General features: G+C 41.1%; 1 protein-coding gene across 1 annotated transcript in view; it reads right to left on the minus strand.

The window, feature by feature from the left end:
• Positions 1 to 4,412: 4,412 nt before the first annotated feature.
• The window catches only part of LOC116462088 (collagen alpha-4(VI) chain-like), a 90,855-nt gene continuing 72,861 nt past the window's right edge, over positions 4,413 to 22,406 (minus strand). The window contains exons 34-38 of the mRNA XM_058433735.1: positions 16,784 to 16,874; positions 13,343 to 14,026; positions 11,480 to 11,576; positions 10,603 to 10,832; positions 4,413 to 4,734 (exon numbers count right to left, since the gene is read on the minus strand). Coding sequence (XP_058289718.1) covers positions 4,562 to 4,734; positions 10,603 to 10,832; positions 11,480 to 11,576; positions 13,343 to 14,026; positions 16,784 to 16,874 — 1,275 coding nt within the window. The 3' untranslated portion in view covers positions 4,413 to 4,561. The remainder of the gene's footprint in view (positions 4,735 to 10,602; positions 10,833 to 11,479; positions 11,577 to 13,342; positions 14,027 to 16,783; positions 16,875 to 22,406) is intronic.

The raw sequence follows: 22,406 nt of genomic DNA on the forward strand, positions 1-22,406 counted from the left end.
GTGCAAGGTTATAATTAATGAAATAACAGACCCAAGGAGGAATTTAAAAACACATGAACCTTTTTACAATTGACTGATGGAGGCAGATGCCCTGGTGTCTGAAACAAATGCAGAATAAAAATAAAAGCAGAATTACAAAGCAAAAAGTTGTTCTAGAGCAAGAGATATAGAAGGAAACCAACTGTTGGGATGGCTGTGGAGCATTTCTAACAGTCTGAAAACTGGCAGGGAGTTTAAATATCAGAACTAAAGGGAGATGTGTCAGGCCCTCTCCTGGGCAGGGGATTCCAAGACGAAGAGGCTCATGGCCTAATAAGGAGACTAATTGGCAAATGGTGTGAAATGGAGGCAAAAGGGCAAAAAGATAAGGGTATACAAGGCAGCCTATAGGAGCTACTAATTACTTCTTTCTTGAAAGGGAGCAATGGGAGGTGTTTTCCTGAGAGGCAATGAGAGCTGAGCTGGGTTTTGACACAGGTAATGGATATGGCACATAATAGATGCCTATTAAATATTTGTAAATAAATTAAATAAAGGCATTTCCCACAACAGTATCACCAAGGGCAACAGCATAGGTGAATGGAATATGGCATTTCAAGGAAATGGTATTGCTCAAATGAAAAGTTAGATGGTCAGAACAACCGCCACCATAGGTGAGGCTAGAGATGAATGCAAAGGCTAGATCTCTGAGAACTTGCACAGATGATTTTCACTGTGTCCTGCTGGATTTTGGAAGCTAGGGAAATTTGAAAACAATGCAAAAGGACATTCCAGGTAAAGGGACTATGATGAGTGTGGTTTGTGCTCTACAGTTCCTGCTTCAAGGAAGAACTTGTTGCCCCACCTGCTAGCCAAGTCAGCCCACACTGGGGTAACTCACACAAGCCCACTTAGGTCCAGAGATCCCTGTGGGGTTGGCTGAAGCTGCCATCACAACTGACCTGCACTGCAGTTCAACTTCTCTTTCAGTCCATTCCTACTTCCACCCAGGCCGGAACCAGAGGGGTGGGGTGGGGTGGGGTGGGGTGGGGTGGGATGGGGTGGGGGCGGGGCCAGCAAATGGCAGAGCAGGGAATCTGAGGCAGAAATCAAGCCCATCCTCCCACCCCTGTGGTTCTGACTTTCAGAATTCTTTGGTGGCAGCTAATGGTTTGGAACAAATGCAGTATAGCTCAAGGAGCCCTAGTCTCAGGATAAAAAGGAGTTCAAGGCCAGTTTCTGTTACGGGTCTGAGCCAAGCCACATCAATTCTGTAAGATAGTTTCTTTATCCCAAAATTGGAAGAACAATGCCAACATCCCAGATTTAGTGGTGGGGCTGGGCAAATACATGACATAACATGGGAAAGTGCTTTATAAACTGTGTATACAAGAGTGGGGATGAATATTGAAACAATAGACAATTGTTTCTGCCCTTGGCTATATTGTTGCTACCTCTGAATTTACGGAGTATAAGGTTTATGCTGAGAGTCAGAGGAGCTCCGTGAAAGGGTTATACCGCCACCTAGTAAACACAGGGAGAACTGCAGGTGGATCTCATGAATGTTCCAAGGATGTGTAAACTTTAAAATCCTAAACCCCTATCGGCTGAATGAACTCTCTCTTGGCAAAGGGAACCCCAGAAATACCTTAAAACTGAATTCCCAGCCATGACGGGATGGAAAGTCAGACATGCCTGGTTATACCTCCTCCCTTTTAGAGTTTAGACGCAACTGACCAGCATTAATGTTAAAATAGGGATCATAAGAATGACAGAGGAGATTTTCATGGCAGTAAGATACCAAATTATAAACAGGACCTAAGACCATGCCAGGCAAGGGTTAAGTCACACACTCCTGCACTTAAAGAATCAACTATGTTCTAACTGCCACAAGGTTTCTCTTTTTCTCTAGCAGCTAAACAAGTACTGGCCTCCAGATAAACAGTATTAAAACAATTACAGCTCATCCAGCTCACAGATGCTGATTCACTGAACCCCTGTTCCACCAACCAGAAACAGCTTTGACTGGACAAGAGGCTGATTTCAGTAACTTTCTCCTGATGAGAAGACCACCAGCCATGGACTGGTTCTTGCTGGTTTACAGAGACTGCATGCCTGTGTGCCTTCATGTCCTGAAAAGATCTTTTGACATATAGGGGCTAGATATAATGCATTTCATCTATTCATTTCAAAATGAACATCAGTCATAAGTTATATGTATGTTTATCTAATATGCCTGTGTCAGGGCCACTTTCTTGAATACTCAGCTCCTCCTGTAACTTGTTGAACATGTATGTTTAGCCAACCTGTTCAGCATAAAACTCCTACCCCAACCCCTCCTCCTTCCAAACTCCTGTCTCTAGTCTTGGCTAGAGGCAGGATTCCCAGCCTGTGGGACAACCACCTTGCAGGCTGTAACCTTTTATAAGAATTAAAGCCTCTCTCTTGTAGATTTATAAATTATGTTTTTTCGTAAGTTAACAAATGGGGACAATCAACACACTTGAATGTTTCTTCCCAATGATCTTATTATTGAAGCTTTGCCTTGGTGTTCCCAGCTCCTGGACATAGGAAGGGAAGAATGGGAATAAGAAATAGAAAATAAATCACCGTTCAAATCAAATACCATCCTCAGGATAGATCACTTTGGCCATTTTACGCTCAGGCAGCTGAAGTTATGCCTAAAACAGAGAAATGCATATACCCATTCATATGATGAGCAGCTCTGTGGCAGGATGGAGCATCTGCCACTTAATTCCCATCAAAAATCAGTTGCCTGTATTGTGTTAAGGAAGAAAAAGAAGGTAGTATATTCATTCATTAGAAAAAGTCTGGATTATATCAAAACTGTTACCTTTGGGAGAAAAGATTATAGGTGATCTTTATTTTTTCCATGTGCATTTCTGTGTCTTATAGATTTGCTACCATGAACACAGTCATCCATTTGTGATATATTAAAATGATTGTTATAAAAATAGAATTTAAAATGTGCTTCTTTGAACATTTTGTATAAAGCTGATTCCATTCCGCCTGCTATGTCGCCAGACTGTGTGGAGGAACACACAGATTATAGCAGTCACACTTACACAACCAGGAACTTACCAGAGAGCAACTCCATCCTGTGTCCCTGGGGGACAACCAGCTGCTTGTGATCAGCTATGGACTGAACGTTTGTGTTTCTCCAGAATTCATATTGTCCCCTAATGTGGCTATAGTTGTATTTAGGGCCTTAGGAGGTAATTAAAGTTAAATGAGGTCATAAGAATGGTCCCTAGTCCAATAAGAGTGGTGTGCTTATAAGAAGAGACACCAGAGCCAGGTGCAGTGGCTCATGCCTATAGTCCTAGCTACTCAGGAGACTGAGGCAGGAAGATCATTTAAGCCCAAGACATTGAGGCTAGCCAAGGCAATATTGGTATAGTGAGGCCCTGTCTCAAATGAAAAAAAAAAAAAAAAGACACCAGAGAGCTTGGGTCTTTTCTTTCTTGCTGTCTTTATGAGCATGCACTGAGGAAAGGCCATGTGAGGACCCAACGGGAAGATAGTCATTTGCAAGCCAGGAAGAGCGCCCTCAGTGCTGTGATCTTGAACTTCTAGCCTCCAGAACTGTGAGAAATAAATTTCTGTGGTTTAAGCCCGTGGTATTTTGCTATGTCGGCCCCAGCTGACTAATGCATGATCCTACAGAGGCCCCAAGCCATGCATCCTCAATGGCCCACAGATCTCCTCCACACAGTTCCCAATTCTGTCTGGAAGCTGGGCCCATGGTTAGAGACCCAGAGAATCAAGCCATGAGGCAGAGGAAAATCTCACAAAAAACACAATTTTCCTTAATATCTTTGCTGCAAAATGTTTCATCCATGGTGAATGTAAACCTTTCATTTCACTTTTCATTAATAATGTCAGCCTTAATTGTTGAGTCACCATGTTTTGAAGGACAGAAATCACTATAATGGGTGCCAAAGGTTTGGTCTCATGGAAAAATCACTGCTGTCTCTTCATCAACCACAATGTCACAAAGTATAGCACAGATTGTAGTGAGCAAGAATCACACACAGTCTTATGCCGAATGATTTAATAAAGAATGCCTTTCTTTATCTACATTAAGTAGTGAGGATGAAGGTCGTTCACATTAGATGTCCCTTTTTCCAGGCCCTCTCTTTGACTAATATTTCCCTATTCTCTGGTGGTAAAAAAAACCAAACAAACCAAGTTTCGATTCATTTCTGGATTAGGCTTTTCTCACTGCTTACACTGATTTTTATTTTGCTACATAGCACCACCAAATTTTAAAATAATATTATAGGTCAAGTTCAAGTTTCTTTTCCATTCGGTCCTAATTCATTTAAATATCTTTCAGTTACTTTTTTAACTATTAGAATTCAGTCCTCAAGTCACAAATCATCTGGCCCAAGTCCTTGTTGGCGGGAAAACATTCAGGCGTTTAGGAATCTGATGTCCAAGGTGTTGGAATGGGCTATGTCACTTCTGAGCTGTGAGGTCCTGCCTCAGCCATGGTAATCTCCATTTCATCAGCATTAAAAGCTCTGCCTTTAACAGTAACAGGGCTCTGCCTGTACTGTTACTGTATTGGGACACACTGAGCCTCACATTCTTCCTTGGTTTCAAACCGGTTGGCATTGCCCCCACAGCTGCCATACCAGAACTGCTGGCAAACCCGTTCCTCCTTGTTGTAATACCACTTCAGGGTGTAATCCTGACACTCACCTTCCATTGGATCCATGGAACAAGGACCTGCAACAAAATAAATACAGAGCTGAATTTCCTGCACGAGCATGACAGAAAAAGAGCAATGGTTTGGAGTCACAGACCTGGGAATGAATCTCAGCCTCACCACCAACTAGTTCTGTGACCTTAAGCAAGTAATTTAACCCCTCAGAGCCTCAATTTCCTCAGCTATAGAAGCAATATTTTTAAAAACTTCTATATCACAAGTATGTTATAAAGGGTCGTATAACATATGAAAGGTGCAACATAGTTATAGCTATGACTTTGCACAGTACCTGGAAGACATGCCACAGATAATGTATAAATGAGTGAATAAATGAATGAATATTAATAAATCTTTCTGATACTGAGCACTCCTCCCTTGTGTATTATACTGCTTTCCCTCCTTTTGCAAACCATCCCAATCCCTTGTCTCCAGTCTTCTAATGACCTAAGCAAATCTAGCGTATTTATTATTTATAGTGCCCTGACTCTTGCCTGAGAAATTAAGACATCTATTAAAGGAAAAACATGATGTTCCTGAACAATTAAAAACAGCATTGGAAATCAACACATTACAGCAAAGCAAGATCTGAGACTCCCTGAATTTTACATGAGGCAATGATTTTCCCAGGTATATAACCCTCCCCACCTCAACTTCTAGGGAGCACAGATTTCCTTGGGTATCCTTCGTATCACATAGAAGTATTTCTGACCCAGGTTGGCCCTGAAGCACAGAATGCTGCCATCCTCCCCATAGTTCCTCCTAGGCCTTCCACGTACCCTTAAATAAAGAGGATAATATCTTCAAAAACGCAAGCCTTAAAATTCATGCTTTGTTTCTGTGAAACTATCTGCTAACCTCCCAATAGTATAATCAACACAGACTAGTTTTCTAGGAGAGGTGACCAGATGTACTGTATCCACAGGGATGAGATACGCTCTTAGTTTGGTAAGAAATTGATCATGGAAATAGTCCTATGCTTTGAATAGTCATATTTGAATTTGCTCACTGCATGACCCCTACTCTGGAGGATATAAGATAACAAGCAGTACAGGTCCAGAAGAAGTAAGAGAAGTACTTATTCAAAAACCTGTTGTTGTCAACAGAAAAACACTCCAATGGTGAGCTGTTTGCTATACTCTCTAGAGCCAACAAACAGACTCGGGTTAGTTATCAGCCGGCACCGACCTCTGCCATTACAACTGATTCTGAACTGACAAACCAAGAATTCATTCAAATATATCCATCACTTTTCCTAGGGACACTCTGTCATCTTTAGAACCTCCACCCTTGCTTTGGGTCTGAGAGACAATCAAACAGGGACTGCTCTTCCTAAATTAGACTTCTAGAGTAGCACTTTCTATAACGATGAAATGTTTGAAATAATGGAAAATCTGTGCTGTCCAATATAGTAGCCACCACTCCCATGTGGCTGTTGAGCATTTGAAATGTGGCTAGTGCAATCAAGGAACTGAAATTTTAATATTATTTAATTTTGAAGTATTTACACTTAAATGTAAATAGCCAATGTGGCTAGCAGTTATTATATTGGTCAGTACAGCTATAGGCGAAAGAGTCCTTCATGCTTCATGCTAATTATCTCTAAATTATCTTTGTAGCTTAACATTCAGAATACCACTAGTCTTAACTTTTCTTTTACCAGTATGTTAAGGCATTGAGGGCCAACAAATTTTTACCCAAGCAATTATTTCTAGCCCCCAGTCTTATATTTGGCTTTATTTTTTACCGTGAATATTAACCTTTGCCTTCTTGGAAGAACTATGCGGTGGCAGTAGCAATTTTCCTCACAGTAGTTCATGGAATCCAGGAGTAAAGAAAGGTAAAGGTGAAGATAAGAAAAGAGTTGGCAGGTATGAAGAGCAGCTACAATGAAATTATAATTTTGCTCCAGCTTATTCTATTCCCTGGCATATATGTCTTATAGCCCTACTTGGAGGGGAAAACCAAAACATTGGTCTGTGTGCTTTGGATATAACACAGAAATTGAAAATGTACCAAGATCAGCCTGGCACCTGTGAAGAGAGATAACTCATTTAATTATTCACAGGTAGGTGCAATGAAAGGTAGCAGGCACTATAGCAGAATTTGTCTTAAGATTCGGGAGCACCAAGGAGGCTGTGAAAATTTAAAACTACCTGGGGACATAGAAAAAGCTCTAAGGAAAGGTGAAACTTGAGCTGAGTAGTGAAAGATGAGTAGATATAGCCCACATGGACACTGTGGAGGAAATGTAGACGGTCAGGTGAGGGTAAGCAATGGTACAGAGATCTAGAATAAATCGCAGGGCATAAAGGCCACGAAAGGCATATGCAGGGAAGTGGCAGCCAGTAAAGCCCCAGAGGACCAAAGCAGGGGTCTAATTGTAAAGGCCCATGTGCCTTCCACAGGCACCTGAACGTTATCTTATAAACAATGAGGAACCATAAAAGAGGAGAAGGGACACAACCATATTTGTGTTTTAGAAATGTCAATCAGCTGTTTAGAATGGAATTGGAAGGAGGACAAATTGGAATCAAGGAGACCAGTTAGACAGCAGGAGGCAAGGGAGAAGAGGTCCACTAGAATAATATTGGGCAATCAGGCATTTTTTTGAAAGAAGACATCCAAGCAGCCAACAAATGTGAAAAAATACTCAACATCAATAATCATCAGAGAAATGCTAATTAAAACCACAAGGAGATAGCATTTAGAGTAGTCAGAATGACTATTATTAAAAAGTCAGAAAGCAACAGATGTTGGTGAGAACGTGGAGAAAGGGAACGCTACTGGTGGGAATGTAAATTAGTACAATCACTATGGAAAACAGTATGAAGAGTTCTCAGAGAACTAAAAACAGAACTACTCTTCAATCCAGCATCTCCACTTCTGAGTATCTGCCCAAAGGAGAAGAAATTATTATAGCAAAAAGACACCTACACCCATATGCTCATAGGAGCACTATTCACAATAGCAAAGTCATGGAATCAAGCTAAATGTTTATCAATGAATTATTGGATTAAAAACGTGGTATACTACGTGGAATACTACTCATCCATAAAAAAGAATGAAATCACATCTTTTGCAGCAACATGGATAGAACTGTAGGATATTATCCTAAGTGAAATGATACAGAAATAGAAAGTCAAAAACTGCATGTTCTCACGTGTATGTAGGAGCTAAACATTTGGTATATGTGGGCATACAGAGTGGAATAAGACATTGGAGACTCCAAATGGTGGGAGGGCCAGGGCAGGGGCAGGGGCATATAGGATGAGATACTATCTTTTGGGTACAATGTACACTATTTGGGTAATGAGTACTCTAATAGGCCAGACTTTACCAATGTGCAATATATCCACATGTACTTGCACTCCTAAATCTAATTAATTAATTTTTAAAAAATAATACTGAGTTTTGGCTTTCCATTCCTGGCCAGTGGTGGTTCATACCAATAAAGATAGTTGGTAAAGGAAGAGAAGGAGATTTGAATGGGAAAGACAATGAGTTGGGTTTGTTGAACTAAGTTGGTTTGATGTGACTGCAGGCAAGTCCAGTGGAACGATCTGGAGGGTAATTGAATACACTAGGCTATAGCATAGGAGAGAGTTATAGTGGAAGATATGGATTTGAGAGTCACCAGCACAGAGGGGATAGTTGATGTTGGGGGGTGGGAAGCATAGCTAAGTAGTGTGGTGTGTGCAGAGTGTTTGGAGGACTGAAGAAAGAATCGTGGGGAAGGGTGTAGCAGATTCATCATGACATTAATAAAGCCTAGGCTTCAGAGCAAATCATTTGCATAAGGCTCTTCTAAATGAATATTCACTTTTCACTTAATTTTAATAATTTTGTTAATCTTTTTCTTAAAGAGGGCCCCCAAATTATATAAATTCCATAAAACCTGAATCCCTCTGTGAAGGTGGATCTGGGAAGAGGAGCCCACAAAGACAGACTAGCCAGAATAGAAGAACATGAGGAGAATATTGTCTCCAAAGCTGTGAGAGGAGAGGGTTTAAAGAGGAAGGTAGTGGCCAACAGTGGCCAGATCCCAAGAAGCACAAGTCAACAAGGTCTGGAAGAGCCCTTTGGTCTTTCTTGACAATTCAGAATAAGAGAAGGGCCATTTCTTTTCTCCAACTGGAGGGCAGGAAGAGAGGCTTGCAGAAATACAGAAAGTTACAGGAGGTTGCGCTCGGTCACCTTTATTTCTTTTGAAAAGAATAAAAAAAAGAGGGAGGCATATCTGCTAGAGGAAGAGGCATAGAGGAAGGACCTTGAGGAGGTGGTGAGGGTTTTGAATGGCCTTGGAATGAAAACAGAAAGTAAAGTGGCCAGCCAGAGCCATGTAACAACAGAGCAGCTGAGAAGTATCGGGGACCTTCAAACTTGTTTTCGTCTGTGAATGGGATTGGATTAGTTAACTAGGAAACTCTCTCCCAACCTTTCCACCTTGATTTTATGAGAAAGAATGCCTTAAAGCAGTAGTTCTCACTCTTGATTGTTCAGTGGAATCACTGGGTAAGTCCCACACCCAGAGATTCTGACTGATTTGGGCTGAGGTCAATCATTAAAGATCCCCAGGTGACTCTAATGTACAATCAAGACTGAAAATCACTACCTTAGTAAGATTACCTGAGGATATTCTATACTGAAAACATAAGAACCAACAAGGTAAGTTCTTCTATGTTTAATATTCTAGCCTAAGGAGGTGGTATTCCTATGTCTGTCTGATTCTGTTATTTATTTTGGACATGTGTTTGCTTTGAAATCTGAAAGGTATCACGTATCATCAGCATCTTAACAACTAACTTGTGTGGATGTATACTATGTGGCAAACACATGAATTATCAAGTTGTATTGTCAAACCTATGAGGTAGGACTCATATAATCCCCACTTTACAGAGCAGAAAACTGAGTCACCAAGAGAGTGAATAACTCCCATGGCCACCTAGCCAGTAGCCCCAGATGGAGAATCGTCTAGGCACATTCAAAACCTCAGATAAATGATCTCTCCTTTAATGTAACCAGGACTAACCACACCACTCACTAGAAATTCTTTCAGCTATCTTGAATCACTTTCCAGAACTTCACAGAGAAGTTTTCCTGTATCTCTTTCTCATGTGTTTAGTGTTCTGCTTAATTTGTTGATCACATATAAAAAGTAACTTGGCGGCAAGTGCAGTAGCTCATGCCAGTAATCCCAGCACTTTGGGAGGCCGAGGCAGGAGAATCACCTGAGGTGAGGAGTTCGAGACCAGCCTGGCCAACATGGTGAAACCCTGTCTCTACTAAAAATATAAAACTTAGCCAGGCTTGGTGGCGGGCTCTTGTAATCCCAGCTACTCAGGAGGCTGAGGCAGGAGAATCGCTTGAACCCAGGAGGCGGAGGTTGCAATGAGCCGAGATCATGCCACTGCACTCCGGCCTGGGTGACGGTGAGAATCTGTCTCAAAAAAAAAAAAAAAAAAGAACTTTGCATTTGCATTACTGCATGCTATAATCCAAAACTGATGCTACAGTTGTTTAAGATGTATCTGAAATGTAGAACCCGTCTCCAAGTAGGTGCATTTCAAGGTCAGGAGTATCTTCACCACTTCTGCAATAACTCATTGCTTCTCTGCAAAGGTGGTGCAGACACTTCATAGAGTGTGCCTTCATAGTATACCCTGAAATAACTTTCATCCAGCTCCAGTTTGACGGCCAGGTGAAAGGTAGCTTTTGTCTTTCTTTTTAAACTATTTTCTTTAGCTGCATACATGAACCTGTGGATTTGTAAGCAAACTGAATTAAAAAAAATTGCATGCTAACACAGTGCACAGGATTTTTTTTAAGAAAAAGTTAAAAATGAAAAAAGTGAATCCAACTTAAGGACCAAGAAGTAGTTTGGTTTTTACCATAGGTAGTGTCTGCATTTATTTCTTTTCTAGTTTCTTTTTGTTTTGCTGGTATTTCTTGTTCATTTTCTTCAATGTCATATTTGTTATTTTCATAATTTTTAAGTGCTTCTTGCTGAGTTATAGGTGTTGTGATGTCTTTTCTCTTCTCTTCTAGAAAAATGCCTGTTGCTTCAAATGCTTCCAAATCATCAGCCAAGCCAGACATACCAAACTGGTGCCTGGGCAACCTGTATAGAAACAATCCATGTCAAACTGCATGAAAAAAATCTCAAGAACTGAGAGGCTCAACTGTTGTTATTTTTATTGCTGTGATTTGTAAGCCTTATGTTTGGGCATTTCCTAATGACTGTGTTATTGCATTAACTATTTTCTTAGCTTTGCAGACATGCTTGAAAAATCAGAATGATATGTTTGGCATTATCAATTTTACCTCTGGGATATGGAATTCAAGCTTGGGGCGATATAGTAGGATGGAAATTGGTAGAAATTGGTAGAATGCCAAGACCAGCCTTGGCAACATGGTGAAACTATCCCTACAAAAAGTACAAAACCAGCAGGGTGTGTTGGCATGGGCCTGTAGTCCCAGCAACGTGAGAGGCTAAGGCAGGAGGATTGCTTGAGCCTGGGAAGTGAAGGCTGCAGTGATCCGAGGTTATGCCACTGCACTCCAGCACAGGCAATAGAGCAAAACCCTGTCTGAAGAAAATAGAAGAAAGACAATCCATATCAGAACTGTCAAACCCAGGAGCATCCCAGGACCAGTGGTTTAGGTCAAGTTGAGGACTAGCATTGCATATGACCTTTCTTTAGGGAGAAAGTCTCTTCTGCCTTGGGGCAGAGGTATGGACCAATCTCAACCCTGTCCTCAACCCACCTGTTGACAGGCATGACTAATTGCAGGACAGTGTCCCCACGGTGTAGGCCCCCACATTCTTCAGTGAGCTCTGGGGATGGATACTGGTTTGTCCCACCTAAAAGTAAAATAAAAAATCAAGTCAAATATAAAATAATATAAAATTCTAAAATAAAATAAAACAAAATATTATTCACGAAGACATCAAATTCAAAACACAAAATCAAGTAAAACAAAGCCTAAAATATAAAATAAAACAAATGAAACAAAATGAAATAAAACATAACAATATAAAAATAAAAGCAAATAAAACATTAATGTTTTTAATCCTGGAAGACATAAAATCAAAAAGACATAAAATATATTCACATAAAGCATAAAATAAATATAATATAAAAGCAAATAAAATAAAAACATAACATGTATCCTATTATGTAAATAATGCAAAGTAAAATCCAACCCAAAAGAAAAACAAAATACAAAATACAATCTAACATAATACAATATAAAAAATAAAGTAAAATTAAATTAAAACAGATTAGAAAAGTGATTCCTTCAGGCTGCTTCTCCTTCAAAGAATCTCTAAGCCATCAGCCTTCTTTTAACACTCCCTACATATATAAGAAATCTAAGGTTCAGAGACATTCATGAACTTTTCTAGGATCACATAGCTCACTAATGGCAGAGCTAGGACTAGAACCAATTCACTGATCCTTCTACCTCTAAAATTGGGGAGGTACAAATGCTGTGTTAGTACTTCTAAGATGTCCATCAAACTCCTTTTATTCTTATAGTGATGAAGGCACAGATGTCCCTCAAGACTCCCAATGGGCTACCACAACCACCTATAAACTGAGAAACTAATGTCTCCAAGCAAGGAGGGCAAGGAGGCTTCACATGTTACAGCAAAGCACCCTGCACATAAGTTGAATGCACTGGTGGATGAAACCCAAGACAAACTGCTAACAATGTGACCAGGATAATACCCTCGCCATCCCAATTCTAAATCTCCATTATCATGCTAGGGATACAGATTTGGCTGCCCACGAATTTAATTCATCTAGTTTTAAGAGAAAAAACAATAACAATCCACTAGTTCTAACTGGAGTTAAGGATGCTGGAGCAGGGGGATGGGGAAGAATTCTGGCTAGGACCCACTGGCACAGCCCTTGCCCCTTAATCTTCACTGTTGGTTTCATCAATCCAACCTGAAATGGAAGACCCTAGACTTTTGTCCTGTCTCCCTTACTTCCTAGTGAGTCCCTGAAAACCCCTGACTCCACACTGCCATGTCAACTTCTACTTTAAAATAAACATCAAATAAACTAGGATCATTGGTATCATTCTCAAGCTTGTAAGAAATGCAGACTCTTGTCTCCAATGCAGACCTACCGAATCACAATCTACATTTTAACAAGATCCCCAGGAGATTCACGTGCATGTAAAAATTTGAGAAGCACTGTCAAATGCTATTGGAAACGGTAGTACTAAATAGTAATAGCAGTAACTATGCTTCATATGTGTACAATATTGGTGCTTTCAAAGCCCCTCCCTGAACATATGGCTTCACAGTTAGAGAAAAGACTGCAATTCTCATTTTGACAAATGAGAAAATTGAAAAGTTACGTGGAAGTCTGAGGCTCCCAGCCACCAAATGAGAAGTTCAGGACAAAAAACCATCGCTAGGCTTGACACAATGTCAGGGCAGTAATAGTGCAGGGTTTTCAGGAAATGGGGTGCTCCCTGGCGTTTCCCAGGGATGCTGGGCTACAAGCATTAGGCAATAGTGAATCTGTAACAGGCACTTGCATGCCCAAATGCCAGGCTCCGTAAATTCCTCTCCCCACTCCACCCAAGGTGCCCTAGTTCCCGGGGACTGCTCACTTTTTAGGAGGTTCAGGAAGGCCCGAGTGAATCCCCGAGCGTAGTTAACCTCTGGCTCCGAGACCCCTTGTAGGCGCAGTAGATGCTGCTCAGAGGGAGCACTGACCAGCTCGGCTAGCTCGGCTAGCTCATGGGTCCCCACACCCGGACCCAAGGCCAGCACAAAGAGGGTGATGCCCTTGCATTTGGCCTCCAGGGACAGAGTCCATAGCTTCTCCCTGTCCCAGCTACTTGTCTCGCTGGCCACGATGGCGAAGAGGACTTGTGCCCTCCGCGGCCGAGGGGCTGCCAGGAGCACATTCTCCAGCGTCCACTCCAGGGCGTGGCCCAGGGCCGGGGTTCCCTGTAAGGGGTGGGCTGAAGCCTCGCGCACATGTCTCTGCATCTGCGTCCGGTTGCCATAGGTGGTCAAGTGGAAGCCCTCGAGCACAGGGAGACGACCCACACCCGGCCAGAAGTTGGGTGTCGTGTGCGTCACCAGGGCCACACGCGCCCCACGGTGGGATGCACCCGGCTGCTCAGCCACCTCCAGGTCTTCTAGCGCGGCATCCACTAGACTCAAAGACCCGCGGTACACATCGGCATCCACTCCATAGGAGCTGTCCACCACAAACACCAAGTCCACGTCCACCTCCTGGGGCGCCAGCGCGCCAGCCGGGCATTCTGGGTCTGGTCTGCATTTGTCTAGGAAAGAAGTGCAGGGAGAGGCCGGAGTTAAACCACGCATCCCCTTCTTTTCCATGCAAAACACAGTTCCAGACCCTCAATAAGGACAGCCGTCTCTGAGCACTATCTTCCAGGCATTGTGGTGAGGTGGCAAGTCAATGGGCACTGTAAATGAGCTCATTTCTCATAAGAAGAATTGAGATCGATTGCACACTTAATGTGTTCAACCGCTAGGCCATATGGCTTCCCAGTCTCTGTGTTCACAGACATCACCTCTATTTCCTCCTCCAAAAAATAATTATAATCTAATACTAGATTATAATCTAACAATAGATAAATCAACACTAGTGGGAAACCACGTAAAAAAAAACATTGATTGCTAGAGCTGGAAGTGACCTTAACGACCATATGAAAGTGCCTTTTTTTTAAGGTTAAGAAAAAAAGATCAAATATTGCCAATTTTAAATGAAAAGCTAATAGTGTAGTCTTAGAGCTCTTAAGCTGGTTCAGCATCAAAATGGCATGTAGAATTTTTTTTTTCTTTTTTTACTGTAGATTCCCAGGCTCTAGCCACACCAAGATTCTGGTTTGGTAGTGTTGGGAGGGAGCTCAGAATCTATCATTGAAATGTACACAGGTATTCTGATGAACAGCGGTGTTAGGGACCCATTGCTGGGGCAAAATCTTTCATTTAGAACTGGCGGGGGCAGGTGTTCTTAACCTGGGAACCACAGTCTCCCAAGGTGTCTGTGAATGAGGATGGGAAAAAATTACATCTTTATTTTCACTACCTCTATTGAAATAAAATTTAACATTTCTTTTCACTGTGCATAAAGACAACAAACAACTATAATACTAGTGATTCCGACACCAACAGAAATCACTGATTTCCTTATCAGTGGTTGCAAATGGCTCAATATTATTTACACTCACTAGTACTTTGAAATAATAGTTATTGAACCTTCTAGATCTTATCGTTTAAAATGCAAATAAAAAAGCACATGACAAATGGGTTAAGAATGTGGTATATATATATATATAACAGAATACTATTCAGCCTTTTTAAAAAAGCAGGAAATTCTATCATTTGTGATGTGGATGAACCTAGAGGACATTATGCTAAGTGAAATAAGCCGGGTACAGGAAGACAAATGTTGCATGATAATATGTGGAATATAAAAAGTTCAAACTCATAGAAATAGAGGGTAGGGAGGGTGGCAGGGAGGCGAATGGGGAAAGGAGGTACATTAGTCAAACGGTACAAAGTTTAAGTTAGACAGAAGGATAGGTTCTGGTGGTCTGTTGCACAGCATGGTGTTATAGTCAGTAATAATGTATTGTATATTTCAAAATAGCTTTAAAAAGTGGATTTTAAACATATTCACCATACACAAGTGATAAGTATTTGAAGCAATTGTTGTGTTAATTGGCCTTATTTCATCATTCAACAATGTATACATGCATTGAAACATCACTGTGCCCCATAAATTTATAAAATTATTATTTGTCAATTAAAAATAAAACTTTAAAAAATATATACATTACAGTATGAAAATTTTTAAGTATTTTGATAATTTCAATGTAATCATTTTCCTTTGTAATCCTGTTTTTTTATTTTATGCACTGAAAAACATTATTCTAAGGAGAGCATAGGTTTAACCAGATGCAGAAGGGATCTATGATACCAAGAAAGGTTAAAAACTCCTAATTCAGTCATTAGCAAAGCACAGGGGTAATAGTCAAGAGTTCAGCAACCCAGCTGCCTGGTTCAGTCCAGGCCTATTCCTTACTCAGCATGTGACCTTGGGCAAATTAGTCTCCCCAGAACCTCAGTTTCCTCATTTGACACATGGAGGTAATGATTATGATAATAATAGTACTTCCTTTTGAGGTTGTCTATGAAGTTTAAAAGAAAAACTGAGTTAATTTATATGTAAGTGTTCAAAACAATGCCTGACGCATAGTAAAACCTCGATGAACACTAGCTAGGTTTAGGTTTCTAGAGGAGAGGGAACTGAGGCCCGAAAAAGCAATATGTCAGATTAGATGATGGATGTGAAAGCAGTTCATCACCTGTGACATACTCACAAATGGCAGTTATTACACTTGACTTGACCAAGTTGTCATAGCTGAGTATCTTGTGGTAGTACTAGGCTTAGTGTGGATCAAGCAGAGAAAACCATGACATCCCTTCAAGTTTACCCACTCTGGTGCTGGGTAAAATGGGTGTGGACAGGAGCTCTTCACATGTGGGCATGCATGCGTTTCAGCAGAAACTTCTCTCCAGCACAGGTTGGTGTGGGATACAGCAATGAGGGTTGGGCACCAAGACAAACTGGATGACTGGCCAGTATCCCACTGCTGGTCAATGGTGGTTCCAGGCCTAGAACTCATCACCCTTAATTCTTAGTTCAGTGGCCTGCCCATCACACTAAGGTGCACTAAGGCAGGAACCACAAGCCCAGCTAGCAGGACAGATAAATGAGCAGAGCATGCCAGGGGTAAGATAGGGAGCGGTGAGGACTATGAGACTTCTCACCCCGTTAAGAGGGGTCAGGCCCAACTCAGCTGTGCTGACTGTTTCTCATGGGAATGCAGTGTCTGTGACTCTCATGACAAGTCTGACTTCCTAAGAAAAACCAGAAATCCAGACTTCATAGGAAATTCTGTAGATTTTAAAACCCTGCACACGCCAAGTAAATACACATCTGCCAAGCAGAGCAAGCCTGTGGCCACCAGTGAATTCATCCTGTTCTAAAGGCTGTCCTGGCTTACCGTAGCAGAGAATGCAGCGGGCCACGTGCTCCACATCCTGCTGGCGCTCTGTCTCCCAGATGAACAAGTAAAATCTGTTGGTTCCATCCATCTAATCCAAACACACACACACACACTCAAGTTTATGATTAGCTGGAGTAATTTCAGGCCATCTTTTTCATGTGTTTTCTCATTCAGATGAGAAAAACATGAATATGATTTTTAAAGGATATATAAGTATATAAATATGTGTACAAATAACTCAGCATTATACATTCCAGTTATTTATTGCTATTTAGTTCCCTAGTTCTAACCTGGAGGTTGGACTGTCATTGGTGTGGGTATGTGTATCGTGGGTCTTCAGACTCCCAATATGTGTAAAACTCAGCCAACATCATGCATCGGAATGGGAGTAAGGAGACAACGTTAAATCATTTGTAAACTTCATAAATCTTTATTAATTGTTCACAGATGCAGTGTGGTGGGAGCTATTGACCTGAATGGCAGACTCTTCAAAAGGGCAGTCGTAAATGTCAAATACCATTAGAATGGAAACAGTAGACACCATGTGGGAATCCCCTCTAGAGTATTCCTGGTGGTCAGAGCTAGACATATCACAACCAGAATATAAGAGTGAAGAGGGATCAGGGAAGGCTTTATGGAGATATAAATTTATCTCCTTTATTTAATTTATCTCCTTTACTTAGCCTTTTCAATTATGATTAATTTAACAACTAATAACAATGCTTAAAAGCAAAATATTAACAATAAATCCAACAAGGTCCATGGGTCAACTAGTTAGATGATCAGCAAACCCCTTCCTTCTTCTTCCTAGGGCGCAGCTGGACTACATTTCCCAGCCCCTCTTGCAGTTAGGTGGTGCCTACTGACTGGGGTCTAGCCAATGGGATGCAGGTGGAAGTGACGTATGTCATTTCCAGTGCATGCACTGTACTCCATTACTCCCTCTCCCCTCATCTGCCAGTCAGGTGAGGAGGATCCAGAAAAAGGCTTTGAGGCCCTAGGGTATAATGGGGCCACTGACAGAAGCAGCCCACATCCTGAAACAGTGGCATGCAGCAAAACATGCCTTCTCCCACACAAACATATGCAAGGGCCCATATCCACTTACGACAGGCAGCAGAAATAACCACTTATTATGTTTGTTAAGACACTGAGACTTGGAAAAGAACGGTGTCACAGTTAACCTGCCCTGACTTATACAGACAATTTGCAGAATGTCAAACTCATGATGAAACTAGAAATGCTTCCCTCAAGATTTGAGGTGTGGTTTACAAAGAGGTGGATGTCTAAGCTTAGCCATGTCCATCTTTGTATCTACTCTCTGCCAAAGCCTGCAGAAAAGGGCCCCACTGAGAGTCAGCTTCTCCTCCTTCATCTGTGTGGGCAGGAACAAGCAGGCTCTGGAGCCTCCTCCAGGTAGCAACATGCTGAGGGTATGAAGATGTTAGATGCTGAGGATATGAAGACGTCAGGCTAGACCTCAGGAAGATAGTCAAGTGTTAATTTGCAAACAAATTTTCTTGACATTACAGAGCTCTTCACTCTTTCTGTTCGGGACTATAGTGTATCCCAAATATTGTCTTTCAGAGTCAGCTTACTTGAAAACAAATCCTAGTGGGAAAAGAAATATGAAGAGTTCAATGTTTATGCTAACGTAACACAGAAAACCATGGGAACAGGCCTAAGTCTCCTAAGAATAAAAGCAAAAGCATCCTCTCTTGCTCCTCATACGGCAAAAGCAACCTTAAATTAGGCTTTTTCCTAACTTAGAAATCCAAATCAATCAAGACTGATTAAACAGATACTACACGAAAGCATTAGCAAGCCATTTGGAGATACAAAGATGACATGGCCACATCTTCAAAGAGATTAAAATCCAAGTAGAAAGATAGATAAATGATTTTCAAACAAGAAAGAGCTCCAATAATATATTTTAGGAGCACAGGAAGAGGAGATTTTCATTTCAAGGGAAAGGAACAGAGGGAACCTAATAAAAATTATGGCATCTGGCACTTTTGAGAGAATAAGTCAGATACTTAACTGGCAAAGAGGCAGGGAAATGCATTCTAGTGTGAAGGGACAGCACGTACAAAGGCCCAGAGGCGGACTGTGCTTATCTCTGGAATTCTGCTGTATGCTCTCGCTCCCACAGATTAGCGTACACCCACCTCCAACCTGCAGCTGCATGGCGCACATCTGTGGAACTCCTTGCCACGTGGAGAAAGCTGGCATGAAAACTGAGTGCAGCGCTGCCAACATCCAACACTCAGATCTACTGCACATGATCATCAGATCTGAGTACTGACCAAGCCAAATGGACCTAATTAATCACCAAGGATGGAGAAAACAGCGTAGGCAGGAATATGACACATAGCTAGCTGTACTGGAAATCACGTGAGGCAATCTGGAAGGCTTCTGAACCCAGAATTCATGGCAATGTGTCAGGAGATATGAAGAGGCTGCGATAACTATGGGTGCACCAATTTTACTCCAACAGTTGTAGGGAAATGCTAAGTTAGTGTACATTATTTTTTAAGCACAGGAAACATGGGTGAAGTATATTACAAAATGCAAAATTTCAGTGACTTTTTAAAGTAGTATGAAAGACTTCAAACAAATTTAAACATTCCCCGAAGTCTGTATAAATTCATCCTCCTTTGTCTTAGAGATGGTTCATAGGGAAAGTTCTGTGCAGCACTAACAGATTAGAGGTCAGGAACCTGGGTCCTAGTCCTTCATCGGCCATAATTGGCTATGTGGCCTTGGATAAACCTCTGGCTTCAGTTTCCTCAGCGACAGAGTTTTAGGGAAAGAGTCAATGCCCCTGAGTTCTCTTCCTTTTCCAACACAGCCTGGTCCTAGGTAACTACCTTCTCTATTTGCTTCTTGACCAGGACAATGCACCAACTTTTCCACTTTGAGCAGCTCAGAGCACATAACTCTTCTATCTTTAATCTATTAATATTTGCTGGAAAACTATCAAATTCAACTGAATTTGAACACTTACCTTTTAAAAACTTTTCTAACAAACAATAATTTTATGATCATGTTTAAAATTTGTACTGTTCCTGCAAAAACAAAATTGTAGGAACAAAAACATGATAAAAGTCCACAGGGAAGCTATGATTCGGTATAGATTCATCTGTACCTAGTTGTTATTAATAAACATTTAATTACTTTGACTTTGGACTTGCCAGCATGGTCCTTGTCACTGATAAAATAGACAAGATACTTCCTGGGAAAGTTCAAGCAGAGAGATAGCATGGGAGGAGAGGAGAAAACTGTGTATGATTCCTACTGCAAAGTCCCATCAACACCAGAGAAGGAAATATCAGTAGAGTATCTTTAACATAAACCAAGAGGTCTGCTTGAGGTTCAAAATTTTACTATAGTTTGAATCAGCACCTTTAGCAATTCTCTCAACCAACTTCATCCCTAAATGTCCAGTCGTGGTTTGTTGGGACTAGTTGTGTGCTAAAGACAGGAGTATATTGAGGGGAAAGGATATGGCAAAGGGGTTAAATTAACATCCTTTTTTGTTTGATAGGCAGAAAGACATTCCTCAAGGAGTACAAGGACAACTCTCAAACTTCAACTCTCAATATTAAAAAAAAAACTCCCCATGATCCCTGACTCAAACTTAACCCTGTGGGTTAAAGTCAATGCATCAGCTGTCGTACTAAGCTGCCAGAAGCCATGGGATAATGTTCATCTCTGGGACTGAGTTGGGGGAGTCTCTTGGCTTGGAAAGATGGGAATAGAGTGGAAAGAAGCAAGTGCTAGAAAGGAAGATTTGCCTTGGACAGAGGAAGAGCTAACTGGACCCTAAGGAGAGAGAATTAGAAACCATCTGTCATCAAGTTGAAGTAAGGGCTTGAGAAACAAGGACAGCAAACTGGAAAAAGTAGGGAGAAGGAGACAGAGGGAGAGAGGAGCTAGGTAACCCGTGACTGACCCCAGGAGCTTGAGTCCAGTTTCGGCTCCTTCCAGTTGGCATGGTCCCACCAAAGACTGCCGTGAAACAGCCAACTCTTCCTAGATTCCTTGGAAAACATTAGGTGTCGGCATTGGGTTAAGGGTTTAGGTTGTATAGTGAGACTTAGGAACCAGCCATATCTGAATGCAAATTTCAGGACTGTGCAGCTGAGAACAAGTAACTTCACCTCTGGCCTTCACATATCTGGGAAATGTACAATTATCATTATTAACTTGTAGCATAGCTATGAGGCTCAGACCAATACTCCTAAAACTAACATTTATGCAAACCATGTGGGGATCTTGTTATAAATACAGATCCTGATTGCTTACATCAGGGGAAAGGCATCACATGCTGGGTGATGCTGCTGCTGCTGGTGGTCCCTGAACCACATTTTGAATAGGGAGGGGTTGGGATGATAAGGCATGGAAAGCATGTGGCATGGTGGCTGGAACTCCATGGGCACTCACTATCAGATTTAATAAAGAGTGGGCAAAGGGCATTCTTATGGACCTCAAGAAGATGGTAATATAGTGACCCAATTGAGTAAACACATAGAAAGTGTCAGATATCCCTGAGGGTACCATCTCTTATAATTCTCACAACAATCCTGTGAGTTTATCCCCATTTTACAGAGCATAAATTAAGGGGGCCCCATTGCCAAATAACATGCCCAGATTACATAAGGGACAAAACCAGGGTTTGAAGCCTCATTGCCTAATTCTTCCTTTGGTGCTGGTCCTGGCCTTAGGACATTAACAGTCTGGCGGAGAACAGAGCAGCCATAGGCCTCCTCTGAAAGGGCCTGACTGCATAACCCAAAACCACCTTTCTTCAAAAGAAATGTTCCCAACTTTAGATATGTTGATTCCTCTGATTTGATTGTTACATGATGTATATATGTATCAAAACATCACTTTATACCCCATAAATATATGCAATTATTATTTGTCAATTAAAAATAAAATAAAAATAAATACATATATTTTATTGTCTCCCCAAAATAGAAAAGAATGTCCTACTGAAATTATCTGAATTTTGAAATTACACAAAAATATACCCCCAAAATTTATATAGCCTTTTTCTTAATGTTTTCAGCTTCTAAAGGTATTTTTTTGTTTGCCTCCCATTATAGCTATCATTCCATTGCTTGGCCTTCTTTTTTAAGAGCAATACACAGAACTCAAAATAGGGCCAATTCATAGACCTATATCATTGTGTTATTGTAAAGATAAAATGCATAAATACAGGGAAAGAACTTAAATCTTCTAAAGTCTCTCTTCTTTTCCTGTTTTTGATTTTTGAATTTTGAAAATCCCATTGCTAATGAGAATTCCAGACCTTGAGCAAGTTATTTAACTTCTCTGTGTCTCACTTTCATCATCTGAAAAATGGGCTCATAATAATACTTACCTCATTGGACTGTTGTGAGGATTAAATGTATCAATAAGATCTTAGAACAGTGCCTAGATCAATAAATGTGAGCTATTAGGCATTGTTTCAAGGGAACATGGGCTAGACTTTTTATAAAGAAAAACAAAATTTGAAACCTGGCCCACAAATTGCATTTTCCTTGTAATCCTCTGCTTTTTAACTTAAAAAAAATGGGTCTAATGAAGTCTTCTTTTCAGACATAAGGCAATT

The sequence above is a fragment of the Hylobates moloch genome, unplaced genomic scaffold (assembly GCF_009828535.3).
Source record: "Hylobates moloch isolate HMO894 unplaced genomic scaffold, HMol_V3 SCAFFOLD_22, whole genome shotgun sequence".
NCBI classification, from domain to species: domain Eukaryota; kingdom Metazoa; phylum Chordata; class Mammalia; order Primates; family Hylobatidae; genus Hylobates; species Hylobates moloch.